The following is a 19,828-nucleotide window of genomic DNA, read 5'->3' on the forward strand; positions in this document are numbered from 1 at the left end:
GACTGCTTCAAATAATAATGAGCTGTATATATGATGCTATTAAATTTGGTTTACATGTGATGTATCCCTGGAAAAGAATCACAAAAGGTATCTTGATGACATCACACGGCTGGAGCATTGGTTTTAGTTCACAGCTACTTGACCAAGATTATAAATCCTTCGTTTATGGCAGATCTCCACAAATTGATTTTGAACGGAACAAATTTGCTTGGAAATAGAAAATCTGGAAGAAATATTTGATTTCGTTGAAATTGACAATTTTTGGATGGCATTTAATTCATTTGCATCGTATGCCACATACATTGTATGCGATTTTATTAATCTCAGGCTAATGCCTTTGTGAAAGGTCTCTTGCTCTACTCTAGCTTCCTGACATAACGCGAGGAGGGCGTTAATTTGTTGCAACCGTTTTGCATTGGCTCAAAGAAATTGTATTAATCCAATCACGAGGCTCGTCATACCCTACGCTGCAAAAAACAACAGCCATGTTCGGCTGCTATCTTATTTCTGATTGGCCTAGACAGTTATTATTTTTTGCAAGCGCGACACCTCCCTCTTCTCCCCCTTTTCGTTTGGCGAAAGAAGCAACATGGAGACAGCTGGAAAAGTAAGTTAAAATCTTGCACAATATGCAAACATATCAGTGTTTAATGCATTGGCTAATGCTTACCTACTGTTCTCGTAATCATACATAATATAGTCATTCTATTGGTTTACCGCGAGAAGGTGGAAGTGGTCGTCAGTTTTTGTCCAAGCTGCAAAGCCGCAAGTCGTCAAATGTGTATAATTAAAAGTTGTTTATGAACATATTCCTAACCATAACCACTACTTAAAAATAAATGTAAACACTTTCTTCCGGGTCGTCCGATCTAGCATCTACCAACTGACCTAGATTGCAATCAATGAATCAAGTACAAAGGAACAGTGTGTTTCCATTCATATTATGACCTAATGCTGGGTTCTGTGTAATAGTTGCGGATCGCACGTGTTTCTTTTATGAAAATGATTGGCCTCTAGGCTAAACGCTGAACATGTAGCCATTGTAACCGGTATGTATTAGTTGTCAAGCGCCGGGAATGTTGTAATAACAAATGGAAGATTGTTTTCTCTCTCTGGCTCCCTGTTGGTCAGCGGTAATGTAACCTGTCACTGACAGTCCAGCCTGTGTGCAAGTCAAGCCTGCATTGAATGTAGTTCAAAGGTTAACTTATGTCGTAGTAAGTAGGCTAACCCTAGCTACGAGTGACTTGAAGCCATTGCAATGGCATCATACATTGTATATGCCCACTCAACTGCACCAAGACTGTAAATGAGAATAAACCATTTAAAACGTTTATCCTCACCCTTTTTAGGTGATCAAGTGTAAGGCTGCTGTGGCCTGGGAGGCTGGTAAACCTCTCTCCATTGAAGACGTGGAAGTTGGCCCACCTCAGGCCCATGAAGTGCGCATCAAGGTAAAACCACACGTTGCCTATGTCAGAAATGTCATATGCCAGTGCTAACTGCACAAATGCACACCCTATAACCGGCAGCCTATTGTGACACAGTTTTAAAGGAAACATTTGCTCTGGTGGGAACAAAACTGGACCCAGCTGGAAGGGAGTGTCAAGGGTTTTCCTGACCTCTTCGGTTGGAGATTAGAGGGCCAGCTGTGGGAATGTTTCAAACTGGGGCCCCCTTGGTGCTGCTTCTGCAGATAATGTCAACACGAGCAACTGAAGAAATGCACTACCTCGTTTGAGATTACAGCTATGAAGTCTGTTTTACTATTGAACCACACACTACAGTAGTCTGATTGAGGAATAACAAGTACAGCTGCTATATTAAACCTGGGATACTAAATTGACGGATTATTGAGATGTACGTCAAAGTTAGGCCAAAAACCTTCTCAATGGCATATATGCCAGATTGTCTCATCCGACAGAATTCGGTTGCATCTATCGTAACCCAGGGCGTCTATCGCAAAGAGTAGGGGGTTCCCCTGCCGTCCCAGGCCAAAGTCCCATCAGGTCTCTGACATCAAGGCCACCTAATCATCCCTCCCCTTAACTGGCTGGTGTGTAACCCCCCCCCCTGCTGCTACTACCCCAGGCTGTCGCTGTAAATAGAAATGTGTTCCTAGTCAACTAACTTGCCTGGTTAAACAAATGTTCTAACTAACTAACTAACTAACTAACTAGCCATTGACCCAGTGTTTCTCAGAGTGTATCCCGACTATTATGAATGGGATATGACATTGAGCCTACATGGGCCAGCTTTTAGACAGAATACTCTAGTATCCTGAATGATATTGGAATATAAATTCACCTAATGTCTCAAGTTTATGTGACTAGCCCAACATTACATTACATGTTTTGATGTTTAGCCCAACATCACATTACATGTCTCAATGGGCTTCACAAGCCCACTGTGGAACAACTAGGACACCCCCTGATTTAACCATCAAAGAAGGTGAAGAATTAACATGTTAAATGTGTTTCAGATCGCCGCTACAGGTGTATGTCACACTGATGCCTACACCCTGAGTGGCAGTGATCCTGAGGGTCTTTTCCCTGTCATTCTGGGCCACGAGGGCGCCGGGACGGTCGAGAGTGTCGGGGAGGGAGTCACCAAATTCAAGCCAGGTGATGCACCGTCATAATAAACGTTAAGCGTATCTTGAATGCGTGAATTGACGTGAGTTCTGGAGTTGGTTTTCTAATGACTTGTTGTTTGTTTCCTGACTGATGATCCTCCTCCTTCTCAACAAGGTGACACTGTGGTCCCTTTGTACGTGCCTCAGTGCGGGGAGTGCAAATTCTGCAAAAACCCCAAGACCAACCTTTGTCAGAAAATCAGGTAAAATAGGTTTGCAAACTTGCTATTGGATTACATGATCAATCGTGTGCACCAATTTCCCGGTTGTCATGGAATTTCTGGGATTTTGAGCGGTATATTCCAAATGGGGAAAGGTTAATGTATTATATTATTATTATTTATTTTTTTATTGGTATTTTTCCCCCTCCATTTTCCTCCGATTTTCTCCCATCCCAATGTTAGTCGTTATGCCAATTCCCAATCCCCTTCCTGGTCGCTGCGCACTTACCCCCCACAGTCGGTCTGGGAGAGTGGAGGCTATCACGTGCTTCCTCCGACACACGTCCAGCCAATCAACCGCTTCTTTTCACCGGGCAGCGCGGATTCTCATTGAGAGGGCGTAGCGTGTGGAAGGATCACACTATCCCACTCAAGTCCTATCCACGCTTAGCAGGCGCCCCGACCGAACTGTACGAGTCGCTGTTTACAACGACCCGGACCCACCCCGCCAGCTTCTCCCACCCTCTAATACTGCCAATTGTATTAGTGTGAACGGCCAGCCAAGCTGGTGACAACCCCGGAGCTGTGAGCTGGATTCGAACAGGCGAATCTAGCCGCTCCGGGGTTTGGTGACGAACGCAATCTCCGTTACGCCACCTGACCGCCCGTATTATATTATTTGTATTAATCTTTTTATTCTTTTATTTTATATTTCACAACAGGGTCAAGAAGGGTTTATCGCGGCCAGGGCCAACACAAAATGTCCACAGCACTATTTAAAATGCCCTGCTGAGTGTGTGTGTATATATATTATAAAATAAAAATAATCATCTGTAGGTAAAAAGATGTGAAAAGAAAGATTCCCTTCTGGAGGATACTGAGAGATTTGATGAGGAGTTTGCCCCTGGCTAGTCCAGTTTGACCAGACTGTTTATCATGTCACTTTAGAACTATGCTGAGATGGAAAACTGCATAGAAACATACAGACATTTCACATTTACTCCGGGGCGGGATCTAGGGATGTAATAATTAAATCCAGCAAAAAGTTCAGTTGCGATTATTTTGCCAAATATTTATGAAATCATATATTTTCACCAGTTGGTTGAGTTTAATTCATTTCCCAAAACAAAAAGAAATTCGCTCGACAAATCTCTCAGATTTATGTTTATAAATAAGATGGACAAACACACATTGTCCACATACACATTCTGTTTATTGTCGATCAACATTGATTTATTTTTCCACCCATAGCAGGAACCATACTGTATAGACGTCTGAGTAATGAGGTTGTGAATACTAGAAATAACTTATCAGCAGTAATATTGAGTTTGACAAGTTCACCCTTTTTATTAGCTGTCGAATATGCACGATCCAGCATGAATCATGGTATATCTCGCAGCGCCGCCCCAAGCTGTTCACCGTTCAGCATCAAAGCAAGCTTCTGCCTACAGCTGAGTTCACAACCGCTGACAGGGTTCGCACAAGGTCCTTGAAGTGCTTGATTTTTTTTACAAAAAAAAAGTCAAGGCCTGGAATTCCTTAAACAGCCAATTTTTTAACAAGGTGCTTAAAAAGTCCTTGCAATTCAAATCAACCATTCACATTAAAAGTTTGGTCCATCCATGATAAAAATAGTTCTGAATCAAGAAATAGAATTGTTTTTATTTAAAGTGTAACTACCGGTAATTGGTTTTAATTGTTTTTTTTCTATAAAAAAACAGCATTTAAAAGTGAATTGTATCCTTTTAAATGCCCTTTTTAAAATGAAAAATAGTGCTTAGGAAAGTCTGTGAATTTCATTTTGCAATGTCTGTGGGAACCCTGCGCTGAGCTTCATCGTCTTTCCTCCGCCCTGCAGAGTCACCCAGGGCCAGGGTCTGATGCCTGACAAGACTTCCCGGTTCACCTGCAAGGGCAAGCAGCTGTTCCACTTCATGGGGACCAGCACCTTTTCCGAGTACACGGTGGTGGCCGACATCTCTCTGGCCAAGGTGGATGAGAAGGCTCCTCTGGACAAGGTGTGCCTGCTGGGCTGTGGCATCTCCACCGGCTACGGTGCTGCCATCAATACTGCCAAGGTCAGTGTCCAGATCCCAGGCTTCACGGCAGCTCATTAACAACAAGTAGAAAACATATATTGCTCTCGTTACATATAAATCTAAAATTGCCACTTGCGCAAAGCCAATCAGACTCAATATATCCAAGAAAGTATTTGACTGGGTAACATCAAGCCAGACCTAGGTTCAAGTTCATGCATGTGTTCTATTTAAATTGTTTTATTTTATTTTTTATTAACATTTCTAATTCCTTCATGCTCAGGTTGAGCCAGGCTCTACGTGTGCCATCTTTGGCCTCGGGGCCGTCGGCCTGGCTGTCATCATGGGCTGCCAGGTCGCCGGGGCGACCAGGATCATTGGCGTGGACATCAACCCGGACAAGTTTGAGAAGGCCAAGGAGTTTGGAGCCACGGAGTTTGTGAACCCCAAGGACCACAGCAGACCCATCCAGGAGGTCCTGGTGGAGATGACAGACGGAGGGGTGGACTATTCCTTTGAGTGCATCGGCAACGTGGGAATCATGGTGAGACAAAGACGCACTAGACAGGAGATGGACTAATGGAAGCTGCTAAGCTGAGGACTACAAAGCTTTACTGGCTATCAAACATGCATATGATGGCATGTGCAACAGTGCTGTACTATATACATATCCATATCTGTCTGCATATAATCCTCCTATATACCTACTTATACACCTGCATACTAATGGGAGCTGCTAAGCTGAGGACTACAAAGCTTTACTGGCTATCAAACATGCATATGATGGCATGTGCAACAGTGCTGTACTATATACATATCCATATCTGTCTGCATATAATCCTCCTATATACCTACTTATACACCTGCATATAACTCTGTATGATCGCATATACAATAATTTATTCTTTTTCTACCGTATATATATCCACCTGTCTACATACCTGCACATAATCCTTTTGCATATCTGTAGATACTATATCTATATCTGTACATATCCCTTACCTACTCTTACTAGTTACGCTGCTGGCCAGTATGACTACGACCATACTCTCTTTATTCCAGACTCGCTGTACATATTTGGTATTACAACTCTGTACATACATCTGATTAGCACTACACCCAGTAGTACTAATTTCTATATTTCATACCCAGTTTAATAACCTGTACATTGTATATTGCTATTGCACTTTACTGTTACATTTGCACTCTGGTTGGATGCCAAACCTCTTTTCATTGTGATGTACTTGTGCTGTATAATGACAATCTCATCTATGCATAGTACCCTTCCAAACCAACTAGTATGGAGGATGCTGCTAGGCTGCTTTCCACCAGAGGTCACTGTTGTCAAGTCCAAGCCTTTTGTCTTTTATTGAGACAGTAGGACATCTGATGGGGAAACAAGAGTAGGGTAGTGAGAAACTGTTTTAGTGGGGTACATGTGGTTTCAGAGGTAGCCACCATCTCTGAGCACATATTGTGAAATTTCCTAAAAAAGTATCCAGTATTTGAAGGACAAACATGATGTAACTCTGTGTTGTCATTTCAGAGAGCTGCTCTGGAGGCGTGTCACAAAGGCTGGGGTGTAAGCATCATCATCGGTGTGGCCGGGGCTGGACAGGAAATCTCCACAAGACCTTTCCAGCTGGTCACAGGCAGAGTGTGGAAAGGCACCGCTTTTGGAGGTAAGCGACTGCTTGGTTGGGCTTGTTCGCCCACAGAAACGCATACAGGTGGTATACGGTTTAAAACTGCAACATTATTGAAAATGCATGGTCTATATGCTTGAGGATGGATGGAGTATCTGTGGACAATCTATGGCGCACTTGCATGCTGTTTGGTGGAGCTCTGGCACCCAAATGAGGTTTCCGTTTTGTCAGCAGCACTAGAATAGAGAGCTCATATAATCCTCATTTGGGTGTGATAACATCCAGGAGACATAAACAAGGTTGAAGCTTTAGGAGAGAGTGGTGCACATTCACAAATACTGACTGAATTGTCCAGCGGCGCCGGTCTAAACCACATTGCATGCATGCACCACAAAGGATAATAGTGATGATTTAGCGTTGATTTCAGGAAGATCCGATAATCAGGCGAAAAATGACAACGTGTTTATTGAATTACACAAAAACCCTGTTTTGTCTTTTCCCTGGAATTGCTCAGAAGCGGCCGGACTAGCCGGACTATTTTCATATTCAAAACGGTATCAAACGGAAATGTATGGATGAAAAAATAATCTGTTTTTTGCACGTTGACCAGAAGTAGCTCAATGAGACTCGACGGCATTATTAGACCCATAGCGATACTATAAAATATAGGTTTTGTTCTACAAACTACAACTACGTTTACATGGGTTTAATGGGCGGCACGGAAGTGGTCACTTCCCGGAAGGGGCGTGGCACTCAATGTGTTAATATTGCGATTTCTTTATTTTTTATTTATTTATTACCTTTTTCAACTGCAAATTAAAACTTTGTCAACATGTTTTATCTAATAAAATAAAATCCCTGTATCGATACAGTATCGCCACGCAAAGTATCGCGATACTACTACATATAGATTTTTCCCCCACCCCTAGTATACTGTATAAAATCGTAACAATAAGACAAAAAGACAATAAAGGAAGGATAACAAATCAATTGGAACACATACAACTTGATTGACAAAGATTAGTGATCAAGGTCTTAAATTGTGCAATAGACGGGAGAATCAGATTTGTAGGGATTGTAATCATGCCTCATTATATGTTGTACCACTGTATTGCACATCGTTGCGGGCAAGACCACCCGCATTTCATTGTATACTTGTATGCCGTGACAATTAAAACTCTTGACTTGACTTGACTTGTGAACTTGCATTTTTATTGATTTGATGTTCGCTCATAATCAGGGCTCTACGCTAACCTTTTTCCCAAGGAGCACATGTGCTCCTAAATGAAAAAAATTAGGAGCACACAAAGAAATTTAGGAGCACCCAAAAATATTTAGGAGCACAGTGAAAATATTTCAAGTAACAGATTTTTTTTTTTTCAAAAATAAATGTATATTTGTACTGTGTGCATGTGTAAATTAGCCCTTGCTACAACCCTGCATGTTTACATTTTGTATTTTGTACTTGATGTTCATTAAAATGTGCTGTCCCTATCAAATAAACTATCAAATCAAACTACTGCTACAAAAGGTTCAGTCACTTAACTTTAGCTTTTGCCCCTTTTATGCATACAAGGCTGTGTTGCTCTTCTAGAAAAATAATCCTTTCAGGGTTGCCTATTGAAATACTGTATACCTCCAGTACAGAAACATTGTTTATGAGTTTGCGTGTCAGGTAGACCATTGATTGACAGTCGAGTCTGCCAATTACATCACACCGCTTGCACTCCGGCCGTCCGGCGCTGCAGCTGGACCCTATTGCCCATCTCTGCTGTTGATAACGCTAGCCAAGTTATTATACACACAGATACACAGTGGGCCAGTGACTTTGGTGTAGGGGTGTAACAATGCATCGATCCTAAGGGGGAAATTCAACTGCATCGATTTTAAAATGTTAGAATAGATTATCGCAATTTTAATGTGTACACGTTATGTTATTGTCATGTCCGTTACAGCCAACACACCGACATACGCTACTGCATCAACGTTATGATTAACAAAGCAAGGCATTCGTTTTGTTGCATTAACGTTATATTACTATTGCTATCGATAAATCTAGGTGTTCTAAAATCTATTGCTATTGGTAAGAGAGAGACTATAATAAGTTAGTGTCTCGGAAAACGAGAGCCCTGATCGCAATGGCGGAGTTTCAGGAAGTAAACAAGCAAAATGAGAGCTTCCGATTGGTCATTTGCTTTATTTCCCATGAAACCAGTCACTTCACTCTACTGTGATTGGACCGTTGGCTTGAGTGCAATGTGGGACTTGTAGTTTTTTAACGATTCTCAGCGGAGAAATAAAAAGTACGACTTAGGCTGTCATCAGCAGTTCGCACACGGTGCACGTAATTGATTTTTGAGGTTCACACACATATTTTTAGGGGCATATGCGAGCAATATGGTCGCACTGTAGAGCCCTGATTAATGCAAACGGCTGTCTTTCTGTCTCGTAATCGGGGAGTCGTTGTGGTTTCACACTACGTGACTGATCAGCAACAGGGGTTTACACATTACAAGATCTTTCACCGGGAGGAATCCCTGACAAGCCTAGTCTGGTCTCCAAACTATGTTTTGTCACGAAAATACTAGGGATGCACCGAATGGGAAATTCCTGGCCGAAACCGATACCGAAAATAGGAATACATATATATAATGTATTTTTTTGTATTTTTATTTAGCTACATTTATTCAGCACTTTTGAATGCATACATTAATTCCAGACTGACTGCTGAAAGATTGTGAATGAATGAATGAATGAAAACTTTATTTAACAGATTGCAGAATGGGTACAATACAGTACGGCTCAATACATACAATTGTTAAGGGGATGCAGACCTGAGAAAGACGTTTGTCTTGTTTCCATCAGGGTCCCCCATTTTCAATTCATATAGCAATTGTACAATTTAAACATTTTCTCTTTGCATACAACAAAATGTGCATTAAAGTCAAGTGCATTTTCTTTTCTCTGTAGGATAACTACAACAAAGTGCATTCAGAACAAAGCCAAGGTGCTTTAAAACTGCATAACGATCTGCATAAAGACACACACACACACAGGACTGTTGTATTTACTACATCTCCCATGACTCTTAGCAAGGGATGATGTAGCTTACGAGAGACGGGTCAAAGAGGAATGGAAGCGTTAGCTAGCTTAACGCTAACGTTAGTTCAAAAGGTTTTAACAGCGACAGGCATATAGTAATGGCGAGGATATAAAGCATGTTAAAGACGCATTTATTGGATGCGTTGCTCGCGGAGTTATTGAAACAGCGCGACTCCCAAGAGGAGTTGGTTATCACAGGCTGCAGAACGCAGGAAGAGCTGCCAAGCTGCTCACGTTACACGTTGCACGTTTTGATTACGTCATCACAACAACACTTTAGGTTACAAACATTACGTTACCCTGTTCTTTGACATTCAGTGATATATTTTCGGTGCTAAAACCCTTTCGGCCGAAAGAGCCTTTTTAATCCATTTTCGGCCGATAATTTTCGGTGCATCCCTAGAAAATACACACGAGAAGTGACACTGGTCTTGGTTATGGTATGGAGGTATTTATTTTGGTCAGAGGAATACACTGGAGAAAGCACAAGGCAAGGTTTTAGTGGTTTCTTTGTCTCCGATAATGAGCTGTCATTCTTTCCTTGTCCGGGCCTAATGTTTCCAATGCCACGCCCACTGCCTGGTCTCTGTCAGTGTCTCTCTCTCTCTACTCATTATTCTACTCATTCTCATTGTGGGTATTCAGAATATGAAACTCAAATCCAGGTGATGCATACAGCGTTGAAGTTTGTGAAATCATTACAATCATAATAAGCTAGCAGAGAACAAATCCAGCTCGTCAACCACATTCTGTATAATAGGCTATTTCACAGGTCTCCGCCCATCCCTTTTCAAAAAATTTCCCTAAAATCATGAATGAATTAATGACTACTAATAAGAGACACTCTTAACACTTTGGTTCCCATGGGCGCTTTTTGTCGTTAGTTCATGCCGACCTTTGAGTGCCCCTGACGCTATATAGCGTCTGTTTGCCGTTTTCTTTTTTATTGGCGATCGAGCCTCGGGTTAGTGCTGCAGAGTCTCTCTGAGCTCAATTGGGAAGATACCTCCCCCTATCGTCTCTCACTGTGTAACTGCACCCCATTACTTTAGATTGATGCAGGGGGAGTGGTCAGTTTCCTCACTTTTACTTTTCCGTCGAGGCATCTGAAGAGACCAAGTGATCGCCCGCCATCAGAACAGCGATGATTATGTATTTACAGTACCAACACTGTAATCAATAAGCGTGATCGATATTTGGAATGGCGATCAGGAATTGGAATAATCTTTTTGGATAACATCTGATCTCGGGTAAGGAATTTATTTTACCAGTCTTAGCAGGGCTCTACGCTAACCTTTTTCACTAGGGGCACAGGTGCTCCTAAATGAAAAAATTTAGGAGCACACAAAGAAATTTAGGAGCACCCAAAAATATTTAGGAGCACGGTGAAAATATTTCAAGTAACGGAGTTTTTTTTTTTTTTATATAAATGTATATTTGTACTGTGCGTGCATGTGTGTAAATTAGCTCTTGCTACAACCCTGCATGTTTACATTTTGTACTTGATGTTCATTAACATGTGCTGTCCCTATCAAATAAACTATCAAATCAAACTACTGCTACAAAAGGTTCAGTCACTTAACTTTAGCCCCTTTTATGCATACAATGCTTATGTTTTGGCTGTGTTGCTCTTCTAGAAAAATAATCCTTTCAGGGTTGCCTATTGAAATACTGTACACTTTCCTACTGTACACTTTCCTGATTAATTGAAAATGGGGGACCCTGATGTAAACAAGACGAAAGTCTTTCTCTGGTCTGCATCCCCTTAACAATTGTGTGTATTGAGCTGTACTGTATTGTACCCATTCTGCAATCTGTTAATAAAGTTTTCAATCAATCACACCTCCAGTACAGAAACATTGTTTGAGTTTGCGTGTCAGGTAGACCATTGATTGACAGTCGAGTCTGCCAATTACATAACATCGCTTGCACTCCGGCGCTGCAGCTGGACCCATTGCCCACCTCTGCTATTGATAACGCTAGCCAAGTTATTATACACAGTGGGCCAGTGACTTTGGTGTATGGGTGTAACAATGCATCGATCCTAAGGGGGAAATTCAACTGCATCGATTAGATTATCGCAATTTTAATGTGTACACGTTATGTTATTGTCATGTCCGTTACAGCCAACACACCGACATTAACAAAGCAAGGCATTTGTTTTGTTGCATTAACGTTATATTACTATTGCTATCGATAAATCTAGGTGTTCTAAAATCTATTGCTATTGGTAAGAGAGAGACTATAATAAGTTGGTGTCTCGGAAAACGAGAGCCCTGATCGCGGAGTTTCAGGAAGTAAACAAGCTAAATGAGAGCTTCCGATTGGTCATTTGCTTTATTTCCCATGAAACCAGTCACTTCACTCTACTGTGATTGGACCGTTGGCTTGAGTGCAATGTGGGACTTGTAGTTTTTTAACGATCTCGCAGCGGAGGAAAAAAAAGACGAGAGAGGCTATAATCTGTATTCGCACAGCGTGCGCGTAATTGATTTTTATGGTTCGCATACAAATATTTTTAGGGGCATATGCGAGCAATTTGGTCGCACTGTAGAGCCCTGCTTAGGATAATCAGACCTGAAAGAGAGAATAGATTTTTCAGCCCGCCTCTATAGCGTGCATAAATACACATATACTATCGATAATCTAGCGTTTATTTGAAAACGATTCATAAATAGGCCGAAAAATGACAAAATTTGTGTATTCTAGAATATTCCAGTAAATGCCGTTTATCATGGAATCTATATATTTTCCTTGAAAACGAGGGCTTTTCGAAATGCTATAAAACGAAAATGAACCGTTAAAAAAACAATCCGTTTCGACAATGTTGACTGCAAACAAGTCATTGATAAACGACAGGCAGATTAGACACATAGCCATAATTTAGGAGAGAGAATATGCGTTCACAACGCTATCATTGAAGTGGGTGCTGGCATTCAATGGGGTTTCCAATGTTAAATGGCTGGCACTCAAACTGTTAATAGCGGTGTTACATTATTGAACATTGCAATAAGCTAAAACTGTTTTTCTTTTTTTGAAGACAAGAGTTTCTTCATTCTGTTTGTGGTCCCTCGCTAGTTCAAAGTCAATTATATTGTATATTGTTTACACTGCCTTTTTATTATATTTTTATTTTTCCGCTGTATTATAATTCTGTGACCTATACCTGTACCTTATGTCTTCTACTACTTGTACCTCCCCCATGCTGCTATGATGCCTGAATTTCCCCAAGGGGATCAATAAAGGAATATCTTATCTTAACCAAACCACAGCAGAATGCTCTCTCTCTCATGTCACTCGTGCACTCTCATTGGCTGTAGCTCATTGCCCGTCCCTGATGCGTGTATGCTTTCCGCAACACAGTTGTGCGATTTGCTAATCTGATTGGCCACTGACATTTCTGGTCATGTGACATGTGCGCCCAATAGCGTGACGAGCTGTGTCTTTGCCAATTTCCGCGTTGAACAGCCTGCAAAGCACCTGGCGTTCTATCGCCATGCTCTAACTCTAACCTTAACCAACTTCGAAAGAGTGCCTAAGCTTAACCGTCGAAAGAAGGGCAGGCGTTCTATCGCCATGCTCTAAGACAAACTCTAACCTTAACCAACTTCGAAAGAGCGCGTAAGCTTAACCAGTGTAGACACTTGCGGTCCCACGATTGGGCGTACATGTCACATGGCCAGAAATGACCTGGCCAATCGGATTCGCAAATCGTACAACTGCGTTGCGGAAAGCATACAAGCGTCCCTTTCCCCAAGGCAGTTGTCCTTCCGCGTTCGGTTTACGCAGCCTGATTGGCCACTGACGCTTCTCTCAGCGTCCAAACGCGTTGCGCCTAGCTTTCAGTTCCACAGCCCAAGTCCTCGCCCATTTCCTCGTATTGTTTTCATCTCTCTATATTAATGTAACGCGCTATTCATATCAATCGACATCACATCAATATATAAATAACGTATTGTTTTCATCTCTCACATCAATAGTCCTCACCCATTTCCTCGTATTGTTTTCATCTCTATATTAACATAGCCCATTTCCTCGTATTGTTTTCATCTCTCTATATTAACGTAACGCGCTATTCATATCAATCGGCATCACATCAATATATAAATAACTAGAGGTGGGCATAGATAATTTTTTTTAATCTAGATTAATCTATCTGCAATCCTGGATTTAATCTAGATTAAAATGGCTCAAAAAAAAAAAAAAAAAACCTGCCGAAGGCATTCAAAATATGTGTGTTCTACCCAAATAATGACCAGAAGTAAGTCCTTACTTTTTCTTTCCTCCTTATGTTTCTCAGGCCAGGTGGCCCATTACACCATGAGCCCATCTCCCGTTTCCAAAATGCATTACAGACTGTTTGAAAAAGCTGTTTTGCTATGATAATTGGTAATGAAATATCAAAATAATGTTCAATAAGATGTACTTGTGTTTAATAAGTTGTTTTATTCAGAAGTTAACACAAATAAATAATATTACCAGTACAGTACAGTATCTAGCACTCTCAGGAGCAAAACAGAAAGAATCATTTCAAACTTGAACTATGTGACATGGCTTGAATCAACTGCTCCAGTGGAGTTGCTCAGTGGCCAATGGTGTCAACTGTGGTTGTACTGGGCAGCTCCCAGGTGTGAATGGAACTGTGTGAATGTGAAGCAGGGCGTTCCTGAAAAAGAGCATCTGTGCTCAGCGAACCTACCCTGGGTAAATAAAGGTAAAAAAAATATATATATATATATTTTTATTTATTTTTTTAGATTAATGCGTTAATTATATTATCGCGCGATACTAGTATAGCGTTAACGCAGCACGTTAACGCCATTAACGGCCCAGCTCTATAAATAACGTATTGTTTTCATCTCTCACATCAATAGTCCTCGCCCGCCCATTTCCTCATATTGTTTTCATCTCTCTATATTAACGTAGCCCATTTCATTGTATTGTTTTCATCTCTCTATATTAACGTAACGCGCTATTCATATCAATCGGCATCACATCAATATATAAATAACGGATTGTTTTCATCTCTCACATCAATAGTCCTCGCCCATTTCCTCGTATTGTTTTCATCTCTCTATATTAACGTAGCCCATTTCCTCGTATTGTTTTCATCTCTCTATATTAATGTAATGTGCTATTCATATCAATCGACATCACATCAATATATAAATAACGTATTGTTTTCATCTCTATATTAACCCTTTCTCTGCCACGCTTATGTACATCCTTATACCATCCTCTGCCAGCTCTATTTGTCTATGGAGAAGTTCCCCTTCTTTGCAGGGCTATAACTTTTTAAATTGTATTGCTAAATTGACATTACTATGGCCCATTCAACGTCAATTATCTATCGTTTAGGATGTAGCAACGTTCTACTTTTTCATTCACATATTCATACTAAAATACGGTCTAAAGTATAAATATGTTTTTATCGTTTTCTGCAGCATTCTGCAGAACGTGATTTATAGCCCTAAATGCATTATATTGATGATCAAATACAGTTTGATAGCGATCGGCGGCAGATAAAAAATGTCAAATGTACGTGCTTCTAGAAGTTACTACTCATCATCTGATGTTGACCGGATGGGGGGGGGGGGGGGGGGTCGTTTATAATTCCGTGGCCAACGTTGGATGATTCATGTAGTGTGGGTGATATGATCATCAGAGCAGTTTGTATCAAACTCTGTAATAATAAACGCTGAAACTTACCCCAGTCCCCTCGGGCCGTTGGGCGATCAGCTTGGAGTAGAAATTTTGCTATTATGGGATGTTGATCTAGATGAACCATTTCCAGGTTGTATAATACTATATACGTCCAAATAACGTTGTTTATTGAGTTAGGGCGAGCGATTGATTATCCAGTGTGTCGAGATGGAGCCCCGGGAGCTATAGCGAGTGGTCGGACCGAATTTGGATGAGCACCTACGATGAATTGAAAATGGGGGACCCTGATGTAAACAAGACGAAAGTCTTTCTCTGGTCTGCATCCCCTTAACAATTGTATGTATTGAGCTGTACTGTACTGTACCCATTCTGCAATCTGTTAATAAAGTTTTCATTCATTCACACACCACTTTCTGTTTCCGGTTTGCTGTTTGGGCGATCCACCGATCGGCCACCAGATGGCGCTCTTGAACCGTTGGAGAGTTGAGAGGAGATCAACAGGAGGCCATCACAGATTTTTGAAATATTGATCTCAATGACGTGTTACGGCGTCATTGGCAGATTACGCATGGTGGAGAATGACGTGTTACGGCGTCCTTGGCGATTAAAGGGTTAACGTTAGGCTGTACAAATCTGTTCTATAGGCTATATTTTATCTAGTTGAGTAATGGTGAGTTGAGTGATAGTTAGTTTTAGTATATTGAGAGAGTGTATTGAGCGAGTAGTTAGGCGATAGTAGGGCTAACGCGATTGGGCGCTGAGAGAAGCGTCAGTGGCCAATCAGGCCGCGTAAACCGAACGCGGAAGGACAACTGCCTTGGGGAAAGTATTCACGCGTCCCTGACAGGTTCCAGATGTTTAGCCTGCTTGATATCTACCGGGCGTCTCCGATGCATTGGTCAGCCTCTGGTCTCTTCTTGAACAATAACACACATGGCAATCGAGCGCTGACATGCATGCGCTCATCTCCCTGCACCCCCCCCACACACACACACACACAACACTAAGGGATAGTGCAATTATCTTTTATACCCCCCCTGTTTATGTTTATGTTATGTCTATTATGCCTTACTCTTGTTTTATTTTAATACTGTGTTTAGGACTGTTTTTATGATCTAGGACTGTGTGACGGGCCACGGCTAGCACCTAGGGCTGCATTTAAAATTTTGTTGTAACAATGACAATAAAGATCATTCTTCTAATTCTAATGCACCAAGCCAACACCGACTTGCCTCTGATCTGGGCCTTTTTGTCTGCAAGTGGAAGATCAGGGCTATAAATCATGTAATCTGAACTTTGCTTGGCCCGCATCAAAAAGGACTGAACACGTTTGCGAAGACAGTTGATTAACCCATTTTTTATGCCCCCAGGCTGGAAGAGTGTGGAGAGCGTTCCCAGACTTGTGACTGAATACATGAACAAGAAACTGAAGGTTGACGAGTTTGTGACCCACACCCTCCCGTTTGAACAGATCAACGAGGGCTTTGACCTCATGCATGCCGGAAAGAGGTTAGAAAATACACTCTCCGCCTCTCTATGCAATGAATTATTTTAAAACTGCTACTAAATTCGTTGATTAGGCGTTGATTAATACATTTTTAAACAATCTTAGTGCTTCTGAAAATTCTTTTTTTCTTATTCTTTTGTATTTCCGTCAGACTAGACACCTTGGAACATTTAACTGCTACCAGTGAAATGTTTTGAAACATTGATGCAGTCATCTTTAACTGATTTATTAAATTAATTTATTTTGAAGGTGCTATAGATGACATTTCTATTATTCTATTTATCATTTCAAAGATTTTGCGGGTTCAAAATGTATATTGATGTTTACATGTTGCAGGCATGCATAGACCACTGCAACACTTCCAGTATTCTGTAATCATGGGAGAGAGAGCGGGGGAAGAAAATGTATGAATGTGGATGAGAGCCTGGATGGTTGTAGCTATGGCTGTGGAGGTGCGGCAGACATGATCCAATAGACTTTCATACGCCTGAGTCTCCTGAACGCGGAGAGACCAATCCCAAGTCGATCGGCACTTTCTCGGCCGAACTCTTCATGTGCAGATATACGCCTAGATCTCTGGACAATCCAGAGACTCTGTGGGCAATCTGCGAATGCAGTTTGGGAGTAGGTACGGAAAAGTGACTAGCTCGGCCGAGAAAGTGCCGATCTACTTGGGACTGGTCTCTCCGTATTCAGGAGACTCTGGCGTATAAAAGTCTATTGGATCATGTCTCCAGCACCCCCACAGCAATAGATACAACCACTTGATGTCAAGGCTCTCATCCACATTCATTCATTTTCTCCCCCGCTCTCTCCCATGAGCTCAATGTAACGCGGAAGTGCAGTGGTCTATCCCCTCCCTATTTCCCATTTCCCCATGTGGAATGCACCTGATTGGATAAATGCTGGTGCTCTGTGACATCTAGTGACTGAATGTTATCTATAGGACGTTTTAATCATGACACCTGACTTTGCTCTGCACTATCTTAACTGTTTGTTTTTTCTCTTTTTCCTTTGCAGTATCCGCACTGTGCTGAAGTTCTGAAGTTCCTAAAATGCTTACGTCGATCACATTGGGCCTTTAAATCATCATCTCATCTTAAGCACTTAGTCCTCTGCAATCATTTGTTATGCACATTTCAGTATTAGAAGTTATAAATACAAATCATGAACAATTTTGAATGTCCATGGTGGTCAAAATGTTTGTTTTTGGTCATTAAATTCTTTTCCTATTATTTTGTTGTTTGTCCTTGCGTTTCTTGATCACATGATGACTAATGGAATACTGCATACAGCGAGACATTGACATATTACCAGGCAAGCGCCAGTGTTCAACCATTAAAAAAAAAAATATATATATATATATATATATATATATATATATATTGTAGTGCCGAGAGATGAGAGTCGGAGACGGTGGCTCGAGGCAGAGCGAATAGCATTTATTAAGCACAGAAATACAACATGGTACTGCTACGTTGCTTGCAGTCGACTGACTCTAGAACATTGGTCATGACATCATACAGTGACATCCCCCATGTTCTAGAACGGTCGGCTAGGACATCACCACAAATGTGCCAGAATGTTTGATGTTCTAGAATGTTCGGCTATGACATCATCACAAATGTTCCAGAATGTTCGGGCGGAACTCCGTGGGTGAATTATGTACCTTACAATATATATATCCTATGGTAAAGAATAACATTGATAGCAAAGAGATAAGATATACTTAACTATAAGAGTTCCTATACTGCACACAGTTAATTGTATTGCTGGGGGGGGGGGGGGGGAGTAGGTATGGTAGGTAATGATACTACTTGACTCTTTATTTACTGATGGTATAGGTGCACACTGTGATCTCACCTTGGACTTCACTTTAGTGGCAATTGGGCTGATTGGTGGTGTGGGTATAGGCTACTCAGAAAAAAGTCACCCTCAAGGGCTCTTCTGACCCCCTCCAGCCAAGTCTGGCAGTGCAGCTGCATTCATTTCCAATGTAGAGGAGTGTATGCATTACCTCACGTGTACCTCGTGGCTGCATATACACCCCTTTACATCGAAAATTAATTGAATGCAGTCGCTCTGCTAGAATTGGCTGCCTTGGTTGAGAACAAACCATCAGTCATATGCCCTCAACTACACTACTGCTTTACTAGAGGTAGCATATTTCACCTGTTCAGTCACATCACATTGTCAAGCTGCAAGGCCGGACCCCTTGTAATTTTCCACCAAAAAAGTTGTTTAAATAAAACTACCAGTGACTACCAATTACGGCATGTAAAGAAAAATCCTGAACATAGGTATATAGGGATCAAATAATAGAGATTAACTATATGGCAGCTATGATATTACCTGGGTCCAGTTCTAAACCTATGAGAATTCAAGCCAATGGGGGACCTGTGTCTATAATAGTTTGAAATATCTCAGTTGTACATTTTAGTACAGATGAGCTAACAGTGCAACTGTCATTCTTTTTTGCCACAACTACAACAACCTTTTATTCTTTTTTGAAATGGTGTAATTAGGTAAACCTTATAGTAGTTAATTGGTTTACCCCATAATGATGATTTATGGGGGTGGGGGGGATAGCAAATGTAATGTAACTAAAAGAAAATACATTAAAGTCTGAAGTAACTCAATATAATAATAATAACTATTTGTATAGCACTTTTCATACAGGGGTTGCAGTTCAAAGTGCTTCACAACAGTAAAAAATACAGGCATAAGCGAGCATAAAAAAGATAGACGGGTATGGTAAATCAGTGTTTCACATTAGGATCTAGCATCCCAATAGGCTCCGTTTACAGTTTCATTCAGTAATACAAATAATAAAAATAGTTTAAAATTATTCAGTTTAAAAATAGTCTAAAAATTATAAAATAGAACGGACATACAACAGGGTATTTAACATACAACAGAGCAGTGCATCAGTACGAAGTCTTAAATGACAGTGCATACAGTAGGAGGTAGTGAGATAAAATTAGCATAGAACCGACACATGAATTTGATAGGCAGTGTATAAAAGTAGGCAGGGTAAGAATAGTGCAGGTAAGTACAATTTGTCAGGATATCCCTGA

General features: G+C 41.1%; 1 protein-coding gene across 1 annotated transcript; it reads left to right on the top strand.

The window, feature by feature from the left end:
- Nucleotides 1-550: 550 nt before the first annotated feature.
- On the top strand, nt 551-17,986 carry adh5 (alcohol dehydrogenase 5). Its single transcript, XM_084331587.1, has 9 exons — nt 551-607; nt 1,353-1,454; nt 2,483-2,624; nt 2,751-2,838; nt 4,655-4,874; nt 5,116-5,376; nt 6,379-6,514; nt 16,615-16,753; nt 17,772-17,986. Exons 1-9 carry the CDS (start codon nt 590-592, stop codon nt 17,794-17,796), a joined length of 1,131 nt encoding a protein of 376 aa, XP_084187713.1. The 5' UTR covers nt 551-589; the 3' UTR covers nt 17,797-17,986.
- The last annotated feature ends 1,842 nt before the right edge of the window (nt 17,987-19,828 follow it).

Source organism: Notolepis coatsorum (assembly GCF_963971535.1).
Source record: "Notolepis coatsorum genome assembly, chromosome: 16".
NCBI lineage: Eukaryota > Metazoa > Chordata > Actinopteri > Aulopiformes > Paralepididae > Notolepis > Notolepis coatsorum.

Bases quoted from the DNA above. Each gene is read 5' to 3' on its own strand.
- adh5 (XM_084331587.1), top strand. The intron at 1,455-2,482 runs GTAAAACCACAC...AATGTGTTTCAG, and splicing joins CCCATGAAGTGCGCATCAAG to ATCGCCGCTACAGGTGTATG. The intron at 16,754-17,771 runs GTTAGAAAATAC...TTTCCTTTGCAG, and splicing joins CTCATGCATGCCGGAAAGAG to TATCCGCACTGTGCTGAAGT.